This window comes from Drosophila willistoni, chromosome 3R (assembly GCF_018902025.1).
Source record: "Drosophila willistoni isolate 14030-0811.24 chromosome 3R, UCI_dwil_1.1, whole genome shotgun sequence".
Lineage (NCBI taxonomy): Eukaryota > Metazoa > Arthropoda > Insecta > Diptera > Drosophilidae > Drosophila > Drosophila willistoni.
The window spans coordinates 26,345,020-26,367,862 of record NC_061086.1 but is presented as its reverse complement, the minus strand read 5'-3'; the positions used below and the strand labels follow the sequence as shown (position 1 = coordinate 26,367,862).

The 22,843-nt window shown below is 43.5% G+C and overlaps 2 protein-coding genes across 10 annotated transcripts; one reads left to right on the top strand and one right to left on the bottom strand.

Moving 5' to 3' along the window:
* The first annotated feature begins 155 nt into the window (after nt 1-155).
* On the top strand, nt 156-2,425 carry LOC6648061 (phenylalanine--tRNA ligase beta subunit). The gene is made up of 5 exons (XM_002069750.4): nt 156-395; nt 450-505; nt 570-727; nt 793-2,138; nt 2,196-2,425. The coding sequence occupies exons 1-5, from the start codon at nt 338-340 to the stop codon at nt 2,345-2,347; spliced, it is 1,770 nt and encodes a 589-aa protein (XP_002069786.1). The 5' UTR covers nt 156-337; the 3' UTR covers nt 2,348-2,425.
* A 2,589-nt stretch (nt 2,426-5,014) lies between these two features.
* LOC6648062 (ankyrin repeat and KH domain-containing protein mask) lies at nt 5,015-21,902 on the bottom strand. Of its 9 annotated transcripts, none has more exons than XM_023178748.2 (17): nt 20,556-21,902; nt 18,434-18,472; nt 17,869-18,001; nt 17,556-17,796; nt 17,324-17,495; nt 16,941-17,240; nt 14,723-16,712; nt 14,590-14,654; nt 14,290-14,517; nt 12,865-14,224; nt 12,656-12,798; nt 12,249-12,536; nt 11,618-12,190; nt 11,218-11,548; nt 5,891-11,136; nt 5,653-5,826; nt 5,015-5,571 (listed from the first exon to the last, which is right to left on the bottom strand). In XM_023178748.2, exons 1-17 carry the CDS (start codon nt 21,849-21,851, stop codon nt 5,533-5,535), a joined length of 12,618 nt encoding a protein of 4,205 aa, XP_023034516.1. In that variant the 5' UTR covers nt 21,852-21,902; the 3' UTR covers nt 5,015-5,532. The 9 variants fall into 9 exon arrangements, with proteins under 9 accessions (XP_023034516.1, XP_023034519.1, XP_023034517.1 ...); XM_023178751.2 differs by having other exon boundaries at nt 12,689-12,798; nt 20,556-21,895; XM_023178749.2 differs by having other exon boundaries at nt 12,656-12,795; nt 20,556-21,895.
* Between the last annotated feature and the right edge of the window lie 941 nt (nt 21,903-22,843).

Below are 22,843 nucleotides of genomic sequence, written 5' to 3'. Positions count from 1 at the left end.
TAGCAATAGTTACCGTGTTCGACATTATCGGAGAAAAGTTATCGAGGTTATTGGAGCGAACCTATCGTTATCGACATTATCGGAGCTAATACTGGGAACCCAAAAATGTAGGGATTATTTTGCGTTATTCAACACTGCATTGGACACTTTTTGAGGTAACCAACACCGTTAGCAACCGGATCACAACAAATCATTGCCTCCTTTTTGGCTCGAACAGTTTATAATTACTTGTAAAATAAAACAAGTGGCAAAATTGTTGAAATAAAATAAAAAGCCGCTAATCTTAATTGACCTGTATAATTCTGTGTAAAGTGAATAACTCAGAAATATTGTCAAAATGCCAACAATTGGAGTGAAACGTGACCTACTCTTTGAAGCACTCGGCAAGAAATACAGTGAGTATATTTGTCCACGTGTATGTAGCGTTTTATATTTTATCAATCTTTTAGCCGATGACGAGTTCCAAGAGCTGTGCTTTGCCTTTGGTCTGGAACTGGATGAAGTGGTAAGGATACTCATTTCAGAATGAATTAGTGAAAAAATCTGACCCAGAGTTTCATTTAATATAGACGACGGAGAAGCAGATGCTGACCAAAGAACAGGGGGAGGTAGCGGCTGCTGCAAATGCCAGTGAAGAGATTATATACCGGATTGATATACCAGCCAATCGTTATGATTTGCTTTGCTTAGAGGGTCTGGTCACGGGTCTGCTTGTGTTCCAGGGCAAGTAAGCGAATTATACCGTGTAAATAATCCCCCACATGACTAATTTGTTTGCTTCTTTTGTTAAAGAGTTAAACCTCCCAAATTTGAGTTTGTGGAACCTAGCAAAAGGCAAGTGCTGAAAATTGCACCATCGACGGCGCAGATTCGTCCCCATGCTGTCGCCGCAGTGCTGCGCAATGTGTCCTTTACCCAAGAGTCTTACAATAGCTTCATAGATCTGCAGGACAAACTGCATCAGAATATATGTCGCAAGCGTACCCTTGTGGCCATTGGTACACATGATCTGGATACCTTGGAAGGACCCTTCAGCTATGAGGCCCTTGCTCCGGAGCAAATCAAATTTAAGCCTCTTAACCAAAAAAACGAGATGACTGGTGTCCAACTGATGGATTTCTATGCTACGCATTCCCAGCTCAAGCAATATTTGCCCATCATTCGTGATTCGCCAGTTTATCCAGTGATCTATGATTCCAAACGCGTGGTGCTTTCACTGCCACCCATTATTAATGGCGATCATTCAAAGATCTCACTTAAGACCAAAAATGTGTTCATCGAGTGTACAGCCACCGACCTTACCAAGGCAAAAGTGGTGCTGGATACCATCGTTTGCCTTTTCTCTCAACACTGTGACAAAAAATTCACAGTGGAGCCTTGTGATGTTGTGAAACCCGATGGGAGCATTGTTTCGTATCCGGAGCTAGCTGTACGTGAAGAGAAGATTTCGGTTAAGCGGGCCAATGACTACATCGGTATCAATGAGTCATCTGACAAATTAGCCGACATGCTGACAAGAATGTATCTGGAAGCCAAAGTGCAGGGAGATTTTCTTACTGTGAAAATTCCTCCCACGCGACATGATGTTATCCATGCTTGTGACATTTATGAGGACATAGCCATTGCCTACGGCTATAACAACATTAAGAAATCTCTGCCAGCTTTTATGCAGATAGCCAAACAGTTTCCACTGAACAAACTCACAGAGCAATTGCGCGAACAAGTGGCCCAAGCTGGATTCACTGAGGCTTTAACCTTTACGCTGTGCTCGCGCGATGACATTGCGCGTAAACTAAATAAGTCCATTGATTCAATGTCTGTTGTTCATATAGGTAACCCCAAGACTTTGGAATTCCAAGTGGTAAGAACCACTTTATTGCCTGGCCTTCTCAAGACTTTGGTGGCCAATCGTAAAATGCCATTGCCCCTGAAACTCTTTGAGATTAGTGATGTAGTCTTAGCGGACGAGAAGACCGAAGTTGGAGCCCGCAACGAACGACGCTTGTGTGCTGTTAATTGCAACAAGACTGCTGGCTTTGAAGTGGTTCATGGTCTATTGGATCGCGTAATGCAACTGCTGTCGGTGCCATGGAAAACTGGCAATGTAACCAAGGGTTATTCCCTACAGGCAGCTGATGGTGAGTTAAAAGAAGAATCTATGAAAACATGAATCTCACTAATTTTCTCTATAACAGATCCCAGCTATTTCCCGGGACGCTGCGCAAATGTGATGTACGACAATGTGGCCATTGGTAAAATTGGTGTCCTTCATCCTACAGTTTTGCAAGCCTTTGAATTGACCACACCCTGCTCAGTTGTGGAATTCACAATTGAGCCATTTGTCTAACTTGTACTCAATCTTTTGAAATGTTTAACATTTGCAAAAAGTTTTACAAATAAATTATCACAATATGATGACAACAAATTGTAATTTTATGATACATTAGAGATTTGCAGCCATTTACCATAGTTGCTAATAACGAAAAAGTAGCAATTAAACCTTTTGAACGTGGCAATGTTAATAATTTTAGTACGCTCTCTCGGTGTACGTTTTGATCACAATTTGATGTATTTCTCGATTAAACTTCGACCAGTTTTACTCAATGGACATACGGTAATAGAACTCCAAATAAACGAATGAGCCCAAATAATCCGATAAAATATATATAACTGAAATATAATTTAGGATAAACGGAGCTTCATAATATATATTTTTGGAGAGTCCACTACTTTTTCTTAAATTATTTTAAAAACGATAAAAATGGTAAGAATTTTTTTTGTATATTTTATTTATGCTGTTTAATGTTCTCTTTTATATTTTTCCTTCAATACAATAATAATAATTATAAGAGTAATAATAATAATCCGTAGTATGTATGTATTTAATATATATGTAGTTTCTTGTTTTTTTTTTTCATCCGGTTTTTTTTTTTTTTTTTTGTATTGTTTTGTTTGTTTTCTCCATACTTCCCACTCTCATATTTGAAGTATAATTTATTTTAATTTTTTAAATTAATAAATCTATGTGAATTCATAAATTTCTTTCGCAATGAAAAAAATTCTATATTTTTTAATCCATATTTTGTTTTATACTCAATTAATTAAGGATGCATCTGTGCGAGTCCTTTCAGCTATTTCGTTTTTTTTTTTTGTCTTAACAAAAATTCATTTGCGTTTTTTATTCTTGTGTGTGTGTATATATGGGTGCCGGTGTTGGTGTGTGTGTGTGCACATACATATTTATTTATATATGATTAGCATAATTTGTCGTATCTTTTGTTGTTGTTGTTGTTGCTGTTGTATCAAATAATTCTAAACGAACACTTTCTGTTGTTTCCTTTTTTTCATTACATAATTTGCTTGCAGCTAAAATATTGTTTGAAACAAACAAATTGGGGAGGAAAAAAAACAAACAAAAAATAAATGAGAAGGCAGAAACAGACAAAAAAAAAAATTCGTAGGTTTTTCAAAGTTCTTAAATATTAATATTTAATATTTATACCATCATTTCGTTTTCTGTCTCTACGCATGCGTGCTTCATGTGTGTGTGTATGTGTGTGTTAACCCATTTTATAATGCATCTATGTAGATTTGAAGCATTTTCACTATAATTTTACATAGCAATTATTCGCGTTACGCCCACACCACACGCCTCTGCAATTAATCAGCAGTTTCGATTTCAGTTTTCTTTTTGTTTTTACACATTTTAAAAAGGTATTTTGTATGTATATATCATCTATGAATGTATGTATTTATATACTTAGTATGTCTAAGCGCAGTGTTTGTAGGGGGAAAAGCATCATATATATATTTCAGTTATCGGCGATCATAGATATATCATCAACTTTGGCAAGCAAGCGCCTTTTTTTAATTTTTCTTTCATTTCTATGCAATTTTGTTGTTTTTTTTTTTTGTTTTTGTTATAATTTAAACTTGTTTTCGTGTTTCTCAATGGAATATTAAACCGTTTGCTTTTTCTCGTTTTTTTTCTTTTTAAAGTTCGTTTAGATAGGTATGTCTATAGGTTCTTCCTTTTGTTTTGTCTTAGCATTCTTTTTTTTTTTTAGTTTGTCATTCACTTTGTAATTTTAAGCAATTCTTCAATTTCTACTAGCTACAGAGTTTTCATTTTGTTTCGAATTTAAAATCGAAAATCCAAGGCGATATTTTCTTTACTTAGAGTTTACAGAAAAAAGTATAGCTTATTTGTGTCTGTCTGTTTAGAGTGTTTGTTTCTTTGCGACAATGTTTGGCTCTGTTCGTTTGTTCGACCAATCGAATCGTAATTTCTTCATGTTTCCTACTTTCCCTATAGTAGCGAGGCGGCGTCTCATCGGGGAAACCAGATATGGGATATAGAAGTTTAAAATATATATGTGTTTATCGGCATCTGTCAGTGTATGGGCGGGAAGAATAGAAAGAGAAAATTTCGCGACCTTAAAATGTAAAATTTTCGACATTCATTTCTTGCATTTTTATTAATAATACATATATATATATATATTTGTGTGTATATATATATATACGTATTTAATATAGTACGTAAGTATGTATAAGCGGGAGGTTTAGTAATGTGTACTGTGGTATTTGTTGTTTAGCTAGGAAGCTAAGAAAAAAAAATAATTTCCTTTTTTCACTTTAATGTTTCATTCATAAGACTGATTTCTAGCTTAAAATTAGTTTTCTTGTGTTTGTGTGTATATATATATATATATATGTATGTATATGCAATTTTCAATGTGTGTGTGTGTGTGTGTGTGTGTTGGTGTTTATATGTAGGTAGGTAGGTAAGTATTTGTGTAGTTTTCGTAGCTTTCGATTTTCATATCCTTATTCGCAATGGTTATTTCTTTTTTCAAGTGTTTTCCTTTTCATTGTGAATCCTACCCCGACTACAATACACTACTTCATCTCATGCTTTCCCCCCAAACAGAAGAACTAGGGGATATCAAAAATTAGAGTTAAAATAAATAATGATATATTGCAGCCAGGCATATATATATTATGTTATTGATGGAAACGCCGGCGCCATTTACTTGTTCTTCCTGCTCCTCCCCTCTCTCTTTGTCTGTCCAGTCGCACCGTTAACTCGTACTCTCTTCTTTCAATTTTCTAATTGATAATTTTGCTTAATTTCCCAAAAATTTGAAATGTTTTTGCCAGGAAATTAGAAAATTATAAAATCGAAAGAAAAAACTCATGAACAAAGCCAAGTGGTTGGGGGTGGGCGCGTGTGTGAGTGTGTTAAGGTGTAAACATTTGGAAGATGGTTATCTCGTTGTATTTGTTGTTGTTGCTGATTTTGCTGATTGATCGGTTCTTGAGAAGCGCGCGCTTTTTTTGTGGATAATAGTTGGTTTGGTAGAGGTAGCCGAATAGAAAATGTAGAAACACGCAATCGATTCTTGCATTAAATCATTGTACTGCTATTACTATTCGTCGTTCTGTCCAGGTATGAAGATGCAGAAGGGAGAATAAATGTTGACCTCAATCCTCCTCATCCACCTGATGTTGCTCATCTTCCGAGTAACATCAATTCGACCAGTTTGTGGTATAGTTGGCCCAGGGCAACTAAAAAAGACAGAAAATGCAAATTATCACCAATTCGTAGGCAGGTGGGTAAGGATAGTGGAGGCAGTTGATAAAACTTACATGTTTATCATGATGATCCCACACCTCCACTTTGTCGGGAATGTGCGGCATGTCAACTGATCCTGGAGCACCTACAAAATGCTGAAAGCCATATGAGGGCGGCATTAGATTGACATGGTGTTGCTGCTGTCCAAGATTCGTTGGCCCCTGCATATTGTGATAGTCCATGGGCATCTGCGAAGAATAAGAATACCAAAATAAGTCTACCATTCCCCTATATTGACTGCACCATACTCACATTCAAGGGCTCGTGTTGCTGCTGCTGGGAATAGGGCCCGTTGTTGTAGGGCCTATATTGTTGCTGTTGCTGCTTTAACCAATTGGGCTGTGTTTGAGGAGGCAGCGGTGGCCCTTGTTGCAACCCAGCGGGCTGACCACCCTTCTGCTCATGTGCCCATGGCGGCATTGCGCTGGCTAAAGCATCATCCATACTGAGCGCTGATGCGGCCACATTGAAATTGTTGTACTTCCACGAAGCGGCTCGTTCTGTGCCGATTGGACGCGGCATTTTGCGTAAGTCATCGTGATTTGGCGACATGGCAGATGGAGAACCCAATCCGGCCATTGCAACATTTTCCAAATGTAGCATATCGCGTCCTGTATATGAGGGATACTCCAAGGTGCCGCCATACCAACGTTGATTGGTTGCAGGAGGCGGTCCACCGCCGCCAGGCTGACGCACTGCTCCACCGCCGCCTGGTGCTTGCCTAGATGGCTGCTGGTTACCAAACATATTCGCTTGCCCACTGCCTCCTTGCGGCGGCTGCTGAGTCATACTCGACTGCGGCTGTTGAGGCTTGCTATTGCCCTGGGAGAAGGCAGAAGCGCGGTGATTCAGTCGCAGTATATTATTCCCATCCACAATGTAGGGCGACGATTGCTGCTGCTGCTGTTGTTGTTGCTGTTGATCAATGGGATAGTTCAGTGGTTGCTGCTTATCGTAGAGGAGTCTCTGAAGATTTTGCTGCTGTCGATCGATCATAGCAGCGGCTGCTGCTGCTGCCGCTGAAACTGTGGGATTACCAACGCCAGTTGAACCAATCGCACCGAAACTGAGTCCACTCGTGGATGCAGGAGCCCCATCTGGTGCAGATATTTGCATTTGGACAGGCCTCTGAATGGGTGCCGGGGCAGAGGGTGGTTTTATCACTCCGGGAGAATGAGCGGGAGCTGCCTCACATAATCCGGCCTGGGTACCATTCATGGACGGGGCTGTATTGCTGCCGTCTCCTCCTGGCACAACCATGGGAGATCGGGAAGCAGATGCTGCTGCGGCTGCTGATGAAGTAGAGCCAGGACCACTGGTGATTATATTAAGGGATTGCTGAACATTTTGATGATTTTGAGCCTGTACTGAATGTTGCTGCTGCTGCTGCTGTTGTTGTTGTTGCTGCTGTTGCTGCTGGATCACATTGCCAACTGGTGGCGATGTTGAGTGATTCGATGAAGACTTCGAGCTGCCCACGGGGGAACTAAGAATATTACGATTATAGCCAGGGGCTTTTGAGGCATCCGCCTGGGGCAAAACATCACCAACAGCTCCAACACCGGCCGATGGATTTCCGGCTACTCCATTGCCACCAATTCCAGCTGTGGCATTTCCGCCACTGTTCCCTTGATCCACTACCAGTTTACCCCATTGCGATTGATGATAATCGCTGAACAAGGAATAGGCATTCGATAATTTGGCTGCCAATTGGGCACTAAAGCTATCACCGGCTGTGTTCATCAGCGTATTGATCACAAGATTCTGTTGAGAAGTTCCTTGTGGTTGTTGCAGTTGTTGTGGATGTTGTTGATGTGCGGATGGTGGTGGTTGGGGCGTTGCGGTAGGCACAGTTTGTTGTGTGCTGGTTGTAGTTGTTCCTACTCCAGCTCCAGCGGATTGGGATTGCTGCTGTTGACCTTGCTGATGCTGATGCTGCTGCTGTGTGGGTGAGCTAATCCTTTTGCTTGGCGGGGCAATGGGTTTCACATTGTTGTTGTTATTTGTGGCTGCAGCTGCTGCTGCGGCAGCATTAATTGCCGCCACATCTGCCACGTTAAAGGTTCCAATTGGTCCAGCCAATGCGTTATTATTGTTGTTGTTGCCGCTGCCTAGTTGGCTCACGCCACCAGCTGATGATGCTGTGGATGCTAATGCCACCGGCTTGCCACGACCGAATGGAGCTACTACCCCACTGCGTCCTCCAGTCGAGATAACTGCTCCTCCTCCCAGCTGTGTGGAGTCAACCTTCTTGGGCGAAGACTGGGCGACGGCCGCTGCTTTTGCGAAATTCGGGATTGTAGTTGTCGGTGCACTTGTCGACTTACCCAATGCATTCGAACTCTTCTGCTGGGTTGGTGGCAATGAAGCTTTCGATGATGTAACAATTGAATCCTGCTTGGATTTCGACCCATTGGCAGGAACACTACCACCACCAACGCCTCTAGCAGACTGTGGGTGTTGTTGACCCACAAAACCGCCTCCTCTAGTATTCTGGCTGCGAGTCGATGCACCACCACCAGAGACAGTCGTTACCAATTTACCGCTTCCATTTGTCTTGACGGCAGACGTGATGGAGGATCCACCGCTTCGTCCGGTTTGTGGTTTATTGGCCATTTGTTGCTTGTGCGAATTCGTATAAGATGTGGCTCCTCCCGCTGGTGTGGAAGAACTTGCCGATGAACTTGACGATGTTGATGTAGTTGATGCAGCAGATGAGAAGTTATTAACACTCGAGACAGTTCCACTGCCCACATTGGCAGCGGTGCGATTGTCCCATGTACCAACAGACATGGGAGTAGAGGAGGAACCGCCGGCGGCACTGCCACCACTAGCTGATGCCGATGATGCTGCCGCCGCCTTAATGCTACTATTGATGCGGGGAAGCATTTGCAATATATCAACATCGGGATCCTTAATAAGGGCCAATATAAGCATATGCGCCTGCTTAGTGGCATCGGTTAGACCCTTGATGGTAATGCATCGTTCCGATTGATTTTTGCCCTGTTTTTCTACCTCAATGTGGGCTCCAGTTGTTGCCCGAATGGCATTTATATTGCTGCCGGCTCGTCCGATAACGCGAGAAATGGCATTCACTGGAACTTGAACTTTTTTGCATGTCATCTCGGGAGGCGGAGGCACTGCCGTTGTGCTAACTGAGAGAGAGCTGGAACTATTACTGCTGCTGTTGCCCAAATGATGATGTTGCAGGCTAGTAGTTGAGTTAGAGGCGATCACAGAGGCGGGAGCAGGGCTTACCGCTGTTTGTTGGGCACTGCTCTTGCGGACCACTTCCTTCCAACCGTCCACTTCGCTACGCTTGCTCGCCGATGTGCCAGTGGTAGTGGTGGCAGTGGACGTCGCTGAGGCAGCCTTGACGTTTTCTGATTTACGAGTGGTGGTGTTACCAGCGGCATTTATATTTGTTGTGGATTCACTATTTGTGAATTTAGCGGCAGATGCGGAGGAGGATGATATAGACTGCTGTTGATTGGACTTTGACTGTTGGGTCGACGACGACGACGACGACTCCTTGGGAGCCAGATTCTCTTTTTCTCGCTTACTAGAGCTGTTGCTGCTGCCACTTGAATCCTTTTTCTTGGCAGGTTGTTGTGACTCTTCCTTTTTGGTGTCCACTTGGCGTTTAGTCATGCTTGTTGCCTTAACAGTATCAATGGTGGACTGCTTCTTGACCATGACATTGCCGCCCTTGAACACGGATGATGCTGCAGTGGAGGTGGCTGCTTGATGAGCAACCTGCGTCGCAGCAACAGCGGGTATCGCAGTGATAGAGACTGTTGAGGCGGCTGTTGTCGGTGGATCTGCTGTGGAGCTTCTATTTTTCTGCTGCTGTTTCTTGTTTTTCTTGGATTGATTAACACTACTGACGGCGGCTTCAATCTGCTGTCCAGCTGGAGTGGCAGTGTTACGAGCTGCTTTAGTATCGCCACTGGAGCAGGATCCCTGATCTATGCCAGAGTCACCCTCTTCGCGGACGGGCTGAATAGCTTCATCATCTTCGTCGTCCTTATCCGAATCATCATCTTTATCGCTGGCATCATCATCGTCGTTCTGTTGATCGTCACCTCCGGCTCCTCCATTGTTACCACCTTGTTGTTGGCGTCGCTTTTCCTCTTTCTTTTCCATTTTCTTCTTCTTTTTGCGTTCACGCCGTCTGGCAGCGGCCGCTTTACGACTTTCCTCACGTGTACGCTCCAAATCCAACTCTTCTAGCAGAATCGATGCATTCTTATTTGCCTTTACCGCCTGAGCTTCCTTGGCACTGCGTAGAATCTTCATGCAATCATAGCACTTTTCAATTAACTCCTTGTCGCTAATGGTGCCAATAAAACGAATCATCTCTTGATCCGAGGGGAATTGCGAGACATACTGAACCATCCACTTGACTATTTTTGTGTGTCCTTTGCGGAAAGCTGCCATTAGGCACGATACTCGGCGATTATCTTGGGAATCGATGTCGGCAGTATGATCATAAAGTAATTCCACCACACTCAAGTGGCCACCGTGAGCAGCCAACCAAAGCGGCGAATTACCCTTCTTGTTCTTCACCTCAACACTGGCGCCTCGCGACAGCAAAAGCTCCACAAATTTCTGATGCCCCTTATCGGCGGCAATTGTGAGCGCTGTATCTCTGGATGTTGGTACTGGTGCTGCATTCACATCGGCACCCTTATCGAGAAGCACGCGACCAACTTCGATATATCCGCCTGAGGCAGCCTCCATTAGCGGAGTCAATCCTGTCTTGGCCCTATGCTCTACATTGGCTCTTCTGTCAAGCAGCAGACTAACCACTTCATGGCGACCTTGGAAACAGGCTAAAGTCAAAGCCGTATTGCGATTTGTCTCAATTTGTGCATTGATATCTGATCCCTGATCCAAAAGTAGTTTAACGGCTGCGGTATGGCCATTCATAGCGGCCAACATGAGTGGAGAGATTCCCAACTTACTGCCAGTGCGGGAATTAATCTCAGCTCCGTGACTAAGCAGTAATTTTATGATATTCACATATCCACCACTGGCGGCCAGACTGAGGGGAGTATAATCCGAGACATTGCGATGTTCCTTATTCGCACCAACACTCAAAAGCAATTCGACCACTTCGTATCGTCCGCCAGAGCACGCCAGTGACAGAGGTGTATCCTTGGTACGCTCTGATTGGGCCTCCAACTCAGCATTGTGCTTGAGCAATATGTCCACAACCTTCTCATGGCCAGCCGTCGCGGCCAGAATCAGAGGAGTGAAGCCCTTTTTATCGCGATGTTCAATATTTGCTCCACGATTGATAAGCAACTCAACTAGTTCCTCATGACCGCCAGCGCAAGCGAGCGTTAGGGCGGTATCGTGATTGGACTCTGTTTCCGAATCAATCTCAATGGTCTTATCGACACTGGCAGCTGCGGCCACAGCCAATTGATTCTGCAGTTGCGCCTGTTGCTGAGCAGCTGCCGTTGCGGGTTGCAAATGCTGATTTGTATTAACTGCATGAGAGAGGCGTGAGAAAAAGAATTTGGATTAGAGAAATACCAATTATAATGGTAAGATGATTACGGATAATATACCTTGACTTCCCGCTGGAGTTTGACGGAATCCAGAGCAACGTCGATCCTTACGCGATTGCTTGTCAATTGCCTTTTTGGCTATGCCACCTGGCATTGATTTAGTAGCACTAGCTCCACTATTCAGGGTAAGCGTGGGCGTTGTCATAGGCCAAATAGAAAGTTCATTTTGCCCTTGGCCTGGTGGTTGTGGCTGTTGAGGTTGCTGGTGCTGCTGTTGTTGTTGTTGTTGCTGCGGTTGTTGCTGCTGGGGTGCCTGTAGAGCGAATTGTGTGTATTGTCCTACAGCGGGCTGTGGCACAACTACTGAAGCTGGATGCGTTTGAGTAGCCACCTACACAGCAGCATTTAAAGAAATTATAAGACAACAATCTTTCGATAGGTTCGTAATTCAATGTCTTACCTGATGCTGGACAAACGGTGCCGGCATACGCGGAGGAGGAGGTACGGTGAGTAAGGTTTGGACACCAACAACAGAACCCGTCCCCTGTCGCTGTTGTATCAACAATTCCTGAGCTACCTGTTCCAATTCAACCTGTGTAGGTGGACGCTGCTGTTGGCCACTGGCTCGATGTTGGAATATAGTCTGATTCTGATCGATTTGTAGTTGTTGTTGATCTCCAGCTTGTTGATCGACACTAATAGCACTCGGCTGTTGATTGATATTGGGAGGCAATTGGAATAGCAACTGCACTGGCTGAGGAGCATTCTTATCCCCGCTTTCCATATTATACACAAAATTGGTGGCCGGCTGATGATGTTGCTGTTGCTGCTGATGCTGGTGTTGTTGTTGATGTTGTGAGGCAACTGCTTTTATAATACGTGCGTTCGAGTATTGTTGTAACTGCTGCTTCAGTTCTGTATCACTATCAATGGCCAGTTGCTGCTGCTCTTGAAACTCAGCCGAATGTAATTCCTGCTGTTGACCATCCCCATAAGGCAACAATGACAAAGGAGTGGATGTTTGCTGATGTTGCTGCAATATTATAACGAAATTGTAAAGAGAAAACATGTAGAGAATAATTGATACTCACTTGCAAATGCATCTCTTCAGTTGTTTCAAGGAGACGCTGATCGATTGGCACATTCTGTTGCATCGGATAGTCCAAGAGGACAAGATTTGTCTGACGCTGCTGCTGCTGTGGGTCTTGTGAGCCATCGCTGGGATTTACCAGTCCCGGCGATCGTACCACGCCAACAAGCTGCTCTTGGCCAGTCCATTTGGCCGCCGATTGTGCCCAACTTCCAGCAAACCTTCCCTTGCACATTTGATTTAAACTGAATTCAGCTAATTCGGGATAATTCAAATTGCTGGCTAGCTCCTGAGATTAGACAAAAATGTAAAATGGCGTTAAGGTATCAGCAATATAGGAACAAGTGCATCGGAAAGTCACTTGGTTTACATGGTAATTACCAGCAAATTAAGATCGCTGGAACTAACCTGTAGAGTTGGCTCGTTAGTATGAGAAAGTACCTGGAATATATCATCCATTTCAGTAATATCATACTGGGTCCCATCACCGCCATCAGTAGCAAAGTGCTCTAGTCCGGGGTAAAGATCGCCTGGGTTGCCGCCGCCTTCTTCTAGAACACAAAAAATCAAATAATCAGATTCTCCTGTTGGGTAAACCTGTAGTCCTCTAATCCCACCTGGGCCTGCTTGGTCTCCATCAGCATGTTGTTGTTGCTGCTTCTGCTGAACTGCCTTGGCATGGGCTGCGGCTGCTGTAGCGGCCGCCAATTGCTGATGGAGTACAGTATTTAAAGCCGCATTGTTGGCAGCAGCTGCCTTAAGATTACTTGGCAGAACATGTACTAGCTCGGAATTGATTAGATCTTGACGAAAATCGTATTGCGTTTGGGAAAAGATTTCGGGTTTGGTGAGAATCAAGTTTTCCATACGTGTCGACATTTTACGTTGTTTCAATGGCAGAGATCCAATACTCTTTGAATTGTTGTTGTTATTGTTAGCTGCAGTGGCAGCAACTGCAGCAGCATTGGGATCATTGACATTCATGAAGAACTCATCGTCCTCTTCATCATCGTCCTCATCATCAATGTCATCGTCGCCGCCTGCCTCATCCTCGTCTATGTAATCCACTTCACCATCGACATCGCCATCGATTTCGGCATCTTCATCATCATAGTTGATTTTCTCAATTTCACCGCTATTTGTGTCCTCCTGATCCTCTTCATCGTCCTCGTCCTCTTCGTCATCATCTTCATCATCCTCCTCATCGTCGTCATCCTCATCAACTTCGACAATAATGCCATCATCACGCAAAGCAGTGGCCAGATCAATGGGATCGGGAAGCAAAAGATTCTCGTCACCATCTTCAACTTGACCATCACCGCCGCCACTACCACTTTTTGTGTCATCGCCCTCACCATCACTCTCTACATTTTCAGCATTGTCCTTTTTCTTGTTAGCAGCAGCTTCAGCAGCCGCCACAGCGGCCGCTGAGCACAATGTAGCCAGATTCTTCATTTCGGCTGGGTCGATACCCTCGACAGCAGTCGGCGACATGGTAATTTCTTCCATTTCAGGCGGCGTCTCAGTAGGCGACTTGGGTTGATCTCCGAAGAAATTCTGCACTCCAAGATAATGCCAGCCATCCTTGAAGAAATTCAATTGCGAGGCATTGATGGCAGTCAGATCATTGCGGCCCCTTGATTCATTGACTGCTGTCTCCAGCAGACCACGAAAATCTTCCATAGTTGGCTTATGTTGCAGAGCCACACCAATAGGCAGCTGGTGTTGTTGCAGCTGTTGTTGTTGATCGGCAAAATTATTATTTTGACCAGTGGGTGATGCTAATGGAGAGGCTGGTGAATTAGAGTAAACCACATTTGGCGCCACGGCAGCGGATGCTGCCACTCCCACACCAGAAGACGAAGATACTATAGCCGGAGATAATGCTCCTCCAGCTGCTGCACTGTCCATGGCCACTCGCTGGTGAATTAGCTGCAGATGCTGTTGCTGCAAATGTTGTTGCAATTGAAGATGCGTCTAAAATAAAATTTAAAAAAATTATGTCAAGGAATGCGCAGACCGCTGATTAATAGGAAACTTACCAAATTATTGTAAATGGACACCATTTGATTCTGCTGCAGATTTGGCAGTACTTGTTGGTTATGTTGTTGTTGTTGTTGTACCGCTGCAGCAGCGGCGGCGGCAGCAGCAGCTGCGGCGGCTGCCTGCTTGCGGCTGTTTTTATTAGTAGCCTTCACCTTGGGTCTATCACTGATGGCAGTGCTCTGGAGAACTTCCGAAGAGTGGGTAATGGCGGAGCCAGAGTTTCGCTGAAGAAATACATACACACAGAGAGAAAATAAATAACTAAAGTTAAGGATGCGATTGTCATTTGTACTTACTGCTGGCATTTGCAAGCCGGTGGTGTTGGTTTCCACTTCAGATGCGGCAGTCGCAGCACTATCACCTTTTCGAAAATAAATTATTTAATTAATAATAGGTAGGTTGTTTTCGCATTTCGTTTGGCATCCTTACCTTTTAAGGACAATTCGCTAGTCAGTTCGACAGTATTATTATCTGGTGGCACTTCGCCTTTTTTCATTTCCTGCATAAAGCCACGGTGACGTGCTAGACGCGGATCGTCACCAGCTATATAGGCGAATTGGGGCGGTGATTTACCATCTTCACCCAAAGGTTGAGAACGCACTTGCTCGGACGATGAATTTCGTTCCGAGGGTGAAAACTCGACTTCGGCGTGTGAACGATTTTTACGCGACAACAGATCCTTGAGTTTAGTCTGCGATTGGTGTTGTTGTTGTTGAGGTTGCTGTTGCATCACTGGCTGCTGGCAAACAGTATGGAACATAACTGGTGGAGCCGGCGGGGGCGGAGCAGCTTTTTGAGGAGGCTGTAATGCATTAATATGATCCATATCAAGATCGAAATGCTTACAGAGATGCTGCTGTCCGGTCGTCGTAGGCTGCTGTTGTTGTTGTTGCTCGAATCCGGGTTGTAAATGAAATAGCCGTGACTTGGCAATTAGCCCCTCTTGCTGCTGGGCACCCAAAGTAGTTAAATCGATGCCACCAACACCAGAAATACCAAATTCCTCTGTGCCAGCCTCGCTGCCTGTCGTGCTGGTGCCGGTTGTGCCACCAGTTCCAACCGCAGACGCAGCAGCTGTCAATTGCAATTCACCGGCAGCATCCATAAAGTCTCCTGCTCCTAGTGTGACAACATTGGCGGATTGGCCATTTCCAGCGCTAAATTGCTGCTGCTGGAATAGTTGCTGATTGGAGGCTCTTGCTGCTTCGGATACCTCATGCAGACCGGGTGGAGCATTGAGTTGCTGTAGCTGATGCTGGAGTTGCTGTTGAAGAATCTTCTGCTGTTGGGAATTGATCAGCCGCATCTGATTGGAGCCTGCAGCCGCAGCAGCAGCAGCGGCAGCTGCCACCGCTTGAGTCTGTCCGGCATTAGCCGCTGCAGCAGCAGCTAATTCAGTGGGCGAGATATTTGGATAGCGGAAAAGTAACTCCACAACTCGCGTATGTCCGCCCTTGGAGGCTTCAATAAGCATGGTACTGTTGTCCTTGAGCTTATGGAAGGGATCGGCATTATTTTTCAGCAGCAATTCCACCACTGACTGATGTCCGCCGGCACAGGCCAGAGAGAGGGGTGTGTGGTCATTACTGGTTGTTTGCTTATTAACATTGGCGCCCTTCTGGATGAGGAACTTCACCGTGCACAGATGGCCAGCCCGACAGGCTTTCATCAGTGGCGTGCGGCCACCTTCCGATTCGTGCTCCAACTGAGCGCCATAGGACAAAAGCACTCCGGCTGCATCCGTATGACCATTCTCACAGGCATGCGTTAAGGCGGTGTCTCCAGTCTGTGTCTCCGCGTGGACATTGGCTTTATTTTGTAGCAGGAATCGTACCAGATCAGTGTGACCCTCTTGCGAAGCTTCCATAAGCGGAGTCGAGGCGCCCAACTCTAGATTGGCACCCTCTTTGATTAAAAAGGCAGCGACTTCACTGAAGCCTCCACAACATGCAAGGGTTAGAGCAGTTTCCTGCGTTTCTTCTGTTGTTGCATTGATATTGGCTCCCTTGCTTAACAGCAAAGCAACCATCTCCTCATGACCCTCGCGAGCCGCCTCCATTAACGGAGTATAGCCCTCGTCGTTGACTTCCTCAATATTAGCTCCACGCTCAATGAGCAGAGTAGCTAATTCCACATGACCACCGCAGGCGGCCAGAGTTAAAGGAGATTCAAACGAATCCGTCGGCATGTTTACCTGAGCACCCGAATCGAGTAGTAAACGTGCCACCTCTACATGACCGTCCATAGAAGCTTCCATTAGGGCTGTATGCATTTCATCGGTTTTGTGCTCCTGATCGGCACCAGCCTGCAGTAGAAAACGCACCATATCTAGGTGGCCTTTGTAACATGCTAGCGTAAGAGCGCTTTCCTTGAACTCATTCGAGTGGGTATTTATGCCAGCTCCATGCTCGAGAAGCACCTGCAACAGAGAAGAAACCATTATAATGGGAAAACAGAAATACCATATATATTTGATAAATGGAAATACATGGGTATGTATATCAGATAAGATCAAAGTAAATCACAGATATTGGTACAACAAATCAATAACTCGATTCATGTCATATCGTTGCTCTCAAATCTCGGATTATAATCATTTAATGAATATATGTGCTCTTCCCCCTAGATAGATAATCCAAGCTCTTACCTTAGCCACTTCCACATGACCAGCCGAGGCAGCCTCCATTAGCGGTGTATGTCCATTCTCATTCTGCTCTTCAACATTAGCGCCATGTTTTAGCAACACTTTTACTACATCCACTTGACCACCGGCACAGGCGAACATCAGTGGAGTGTTTCCAGTGGCACAATGGGCATTAACATCGGCATTGTGGCTAAGCAGCAATTTCACAATATCCAAATGACCAGCAGAGGCAGCTTCCATCAGTGGTGTCGAGTCCTTTTGACCCTTATCCTCAACTTGGGCTGCTGACATTGCCAATAGAACCTAAACGAACAAGGGAAAGGGGGAAGGAAGAAATACGTATATTAAAAACGACAGGAGTCTCAAAAGAAAATCATATCCCTTACCTGGGCCAGTTCAAAGTATCCTGCAGAACAGGCCATTGACAGCAGGGACTCGCCGTCATCCGTGGAAGCGGCAGCATCATTAAGATTTACATTCCCCTTGCAGAGTAAACGTTTAACCGTGTTGACATCATTGTCCGTGCAGGCGGCGACAAGGGATCGAGAGAAGCCACTGCTACAGAGAGAAAGCAATTACAATAGAGTAAGGGTATAGGCAGATGATAAAAGAACATACTTCTTATCACGCGGACTATTGGCACAGCGCATTTTGGTCAGAGCCTGCTTGGTCTCATCGATGGCATGGGTGGCATGACGCAAAACCGGTGGCTTTTCAATAGCTGCAGCCTCTAGCAGGGCGGTGAGATTACTTGGACGTTTGTTATTGGGGTCCAATAGGAAAGGACTGACTGGCGCATCTTCCTCTTCATCCTCATCGTCAATTTCCTCATCGTCTGCATCGTTGTCTTGCAGAACATCTAAAATCGAAACAAAGAAAAAAAAAACAAGTAGTAAATAGATTTATCTTTTAGAGTTTTGCAGAGACTCACCAATTTCCTCCTCATCCTCTTCGTCTTCGGCTGATTCATCCGAATCTTCAGATTCTTCTTCCGTTTCGTCTTCATCCTCACGTGCCTCACCTTCATGGGGGCAACTGTCTGGATCAGACTCGGGTATATCGTCCTGAAAATACAATTCAGATAACAAAATAAATAACATTGTTTTTTGCTGGAGCAAATACATAGGGAAAAAAGGGGGTGAGTAGAAAGAGAATAAAACGATAACGAAAGCTAGAATTAGACGAGTGGAGCAAAGTATAACATAAATTAAAATATGTATTAATATTTTTAAATATTTAACATCAATCAATCACAGGAGAACATTCTTGTTGTCTAAGGCCAGCAACAAATTCGGTGTAATTGGACACGAAAGGCAGGAGTACTTTCTTGGGATTAGAAATTAATTTAATGGCACTAATTAATAAATCAATTACTATTTGATTTTGGTGGGGTTAAACGTAACTTTTGTAGCATGGTTTTAGTTGTTTTGTTTTTAGTAAGAGAGAGAGAAAGAGAGCTGAAGTAGGAGGCAATTAAAACGCGGGGAGAAACTTACCAGGAGATCTGGCCTTAAACACAAGAATGCCAATAGGATCTACAAATAAAAAGAGAAACGAAAGAAAACATATACATAAATCATAAAATTTAAACTCAAGGCACATCACAAAAAGCGGAAAATGGCTATGGCAAAAGGCAAGAGACACGGACATGGTCAAATAGCAGGCTGCCAATGGCCTAAATTTCAATGGTAGAGAGTTAGAAGGCAGGAGCAGGGGAAGTGAGTGGAAGGATATGGTGTCGAAAGTGTTTACGTGGTGGACAAGGAATCGTAAAATAAATTCCAATGTTAATCTTGCACTCCGCATCACGTTAATAAAAATCAATAAAATGGACTGAATCCGACAATTAACCATTTTCAAAACTCTGTAAAACTGTTGGGAATATTTCTAATTAAAAAAAAAACAAAATTTTGGAAAAATAATTTAACGATCGTAATAAAAGTTGACAACACACACACAGCTAACTTTAAATTAAAAAGATAACAATATATAAATAATATAAAACCGACAAAAGAAAACAACAAAAATTAAATAAAGTACATAATAACAAAAGTTTTAAAATCACTGTCAAGGTTGCCAGATGATGAGAGGATGAGAAGAATCGATAGCACAATATCGAAACAGACACACATGGATGCATGAATGCATGGATGTGTGTGTGCGTGTGTGTTCTGCAACAATAAAAGAGAAGAAACTAAAACCAAAATGTTTTCTTTGGAATTTTGAGAATTGCATGAGTCATGGAACTTGCTAGTGTCCATTGCAGTCCGCACACATATACAAATATATATATACATACATATGTATGTATTTACGTACATCGACCGAGCGGCGTATTCGTATGCTAAATTGGGTGTGCGTGTGCTACTACACCTACGCCTTTTATTAGACGAAAAAAATTAACATGAAAATCGCACAATTTACTTCTTTTTTTTTTTTGAATTGCACGAGAAGAAGCAGCTAAAGAAAGAACTCTGGAAAATCAACAACGCGATGAACGAGTTCATCAACGGTCGCAGCAACAACAGCAGCAGCAGTTCTCGTGGGTTTGCCGTCGTTCGTTCTCGTTACGGGCATTGTGTGGATTTCTGTGTGTGTGTGCGAAAATGAAAACTCAATATGAACCATTATTTTTTGGCTAGCAAAATTGTCATATTTATTTTTTAAATGACACGAAAGTTCATTACACTCACTCCATGTACGTTGCTTTCGACCATGATTATTATTATTATTATTATTTTTTTTTACTATCTATCTTTCTCTTTCTTCACACTTGCGCATTTTCTCTTCACACACGATTTCACTACTACGGCAGCGGCAACAACAACATAAAGACCTGATCAGTGTTGCCAGATCGAGAAATTGTCTTGTGTCACGCTGCTGCTGTTTAGAGAATTTAAGACACAAAAAGTGGCATATAACGTGGGCGGGAGGTCGGGTTAAGAAGTCGAGGGTCAGATCGAATTACTACTACTAAGACATTTTTGTATATTTGGTTAATGACCTTTCTTTGCTTTTATTTTTATTGGGTTCTCAACATTTAGTTCAATGCTAGACAAAGAAAAAGTTTGTACACACATACAAGCATAGGCATGCATAAAAAAAACTTGAAACAGTCGTCGTTTAACAGCTGATTAATCATCAGGCAACCAGCCAATGCCAAGGGACGGGCCGACACGACTGACTAAACGGAAATATAGAAATATCTCCCCCTCTTATAAAATTGAACTTTGTTTTTTGCAAAATTAAAACAGTAATTTCCCTCCATCCGCAATAAACCAACAAAAAACCTGATATTACCCGGTACTCCCTTACCACCGGGAATAAGGAAAGCTAATTAAATGCGGAATAACTTACGTAGACGTATTAATAGCTATTTTTTATTATCAGATTATAGACATCGGACAAACAATTATAGAAGGACATGTGTCTTGGATTTATCGAAAAAAAAAATCCTTTTACAGGTGAAATAATCTTTTCTTAAAATTTAAATGTTAAGAAATCTGTTTAAAGCCGCAGTTAAGACTCCTCATAGATATGCAGAGAGTAATAAAGGGGTATAGAGTTGAAATGAAGATGAATCTATATGGATTTAAATTTTGATATTCATTCACTTACCTCGGATACGGACTCCTCCTCAGATTCAGATAGATCTGTGGGTACAGGTTGCGGATAGAATTCGGTATCGGTATCCGTATCAGGTGTGATTATATTCTGCAAGGCCGATGATATGGCATTCACAATGCCCACCGATGACGACAGGGAGGAGGCATTCGATGACAGAGACGATGAGGCAGAACGGTTCGATGTTGATGACGTGGCAGCAGCAGCAGCAGCGGCGTCTTTCAATTTTTGTTTGAGAACGGCTGCCGCATTTGCCACATCCACGGCGGGATTGAGGCTCATGCTGAGGGCACCAGCGGCGGCAGCGGTGGTAGCAGCGCCAGCGTTGCTATCGACTGCAGCTGCAGCAGCGCCCATTAGCAATGTGGTGGCAGCAAATTTCAAATGTGCCGAATCCTTGCTTGAAGCGCCGGATGTAGTAGAAGTGGAGGAGCAGGGAGGACCACCAGGTTGTTGCTGTTGCTGCTGCTGCATGGCCACTTGACGTTTGAGGGCGGCATAGGCGGCCCTTGTCTTTTTGGCGGATGCAGAAGCGGCGGAGGCGGAGGCAGTGGCTGTTGAGGCGGCGGCACTGGCAGGCGCTGAGGCAACTGCAGCACGAAATTTAGCTGCAGCTCCGCTGGCATTTCCACTGTTGCTGCCATTGCTGCTACTAGTGGTGCTGGTGGCAGCAGTGGTGCAACTGCCGGCATTCGTTGTGGTCGTTGTTGTAGATGTAGCTGTTGTGGTGGTGACAGGAGCAGCCGCCGCCGCCCCTTGGGGTATTGAAGTGGGTGTGGGCGTGGTAGTTGGGCCGGCTGTTATAAAAGCCGCCGCTGACGGTGACGCCGTTTCGTTAGGCAACGTTTTCGACATTTTGTTTTTGTTGCTGGCTGTTGTTGTTGTGTTGGCAGTGGCTGGATTGTTGTTGTTAACTTTTAATCTGCTTGTTGTTGTGGCTGTGGATGATGCTGACGACTTGGAATTGCCCTTCGACATCGGTGTTAGATCCTCATGCTTCTTGTTGCTCTTCTTTTTACCACTGCTACTGCTGGCCAGATGAAGGAGCTCTGCCGCAGCTATTGAATGTCTAGCAGCTGCTATGCGTGTCCCGTTATAATTGACCTGTATGGCAATGTTGGCGGCAGCGGCAGTTGTTTTTCCTGCTGCTAATGGTGTTGTTGTTGTAGCTGTTGTGGTGGCAGACGAAGCAGCTGTCGCGTTGTTGTTGCTTTTACTTGTAGTTTTTGATTTTTTATTCAGGTGCAGATTTAAGTCATCGCATTCATGATTTTTCGCATCATTATTCATTTTACTCTCTCGTTTTTTCTCTTTTTTTCAATTTCTCTCTTAATTCGCGTCCTAGTATTTTATAGTTTTATATATATTTTTTTTTTATTTTAATTTTTTTGGAAAATGTGAGACAAATGAAAAATTTGATTTAGTTTCGGTTGATTTTAGAATAGAAAATATTTAACGAAATATACTACTTAAAGGAATTTGACATTTTTGTTGATGTTTTCTGTTATTTTGTCTGCGGGCAGCTAACGAAAATTTATTAATCGACAAAAATGCCAATGTTACTTTTTATTTCAGAATTATTATTAATTTTGAAAGGGGTGCTTTGCTTTAATTTTATTGATTCTTCGAGATTAGAGTATATATTTATATATATATATATTATATATATACAAATATGCGGGGAGGGCAGGGCACACAAACACACACGCACGCACAAATTGTAAGTCTGGCAACTCTCGGCATTCTTTCACTTCTTCACCATGCACGCTCATTCGTATGCTCAACTAATTCACATTTGTATTTAAAAAAAAGAAAGACAAAAAACGCACACACACACACACATGCATGAACACACAGAAATACAGATACGAGAGGAGGAAATCGTTTTTTGTTAAAAATTATTTGCTTTTTTATCCTAAACGATGCGCAATTTAGTTTTATTTGAACTTAATTCAGCGTGCCTTGCGTTCGATTTATATAATCGCTCTAGGCGTTTTCACTGCTCGTCAAGTTTGTTGCATTTTAATTCGATTTATCAAGATTTATATATTTTCAACTGCAACACTCAAATTATTACTAATAAAAAAACTAAGAAAAACTTTTCGAGCAATTTCGACTTCGCCCGAACGAATAAAAAATCACTTTACACATTTTTACAGCGACCCCGAATTGCTACAGAGCGAGACAACAGGACAATGACAGTGAATTGAACTGGGACATTTTAATGTGCACAAGCGAGAGGTAAATATCCACATCGACCAAGCGAAACGCACACGCCAAAG

Bases quoted from the DNA above. Each gene is read 5' to 3' on its own strand.
- LOC6648061 (XM_002069750.4), top strand. From the start codon at position 338: ATGCCAACAATTGGAGTGAAACGTGACCTACTCTTTGAAGCACTCGGC. The intron at 396-449 runs GTGAGTATATTT...TCAATCTTTTAG, and splicing joins AGCACTCGGCAAGAAATACA to CCGATGACGAGTTCCAAGAG. The intron at 728-792 runs GTAAGCGAATTA...CTTTTGTTAAAG, and splicing joins CTGCTTGTGTTCCAGGGCAA to AGTTAAACCTCCCAAATTTG.
- LOC6648062 (XM_023178748.2), bottom strand. From the start codon at position 21,851: ATGAATAATGATGCGAAAAATCATGAATGCGATGACTTAAATCTGCAC. The intron at 17,797-17,868 runs GTGAGTCTCTGC...TTTCGATTTTAG, and splicing joins AGAGGATGAGGAGGAAATTG to ATGTTCTGCAAGACAACGAT. The intron at 12,799-12,864 runs GTGGGATTAGAG...TTTGTGTTCTAG, and splicing joins TGGAGACCAAGCAGGCCCAG to AAGAAGGCGGCGGCAACCCA.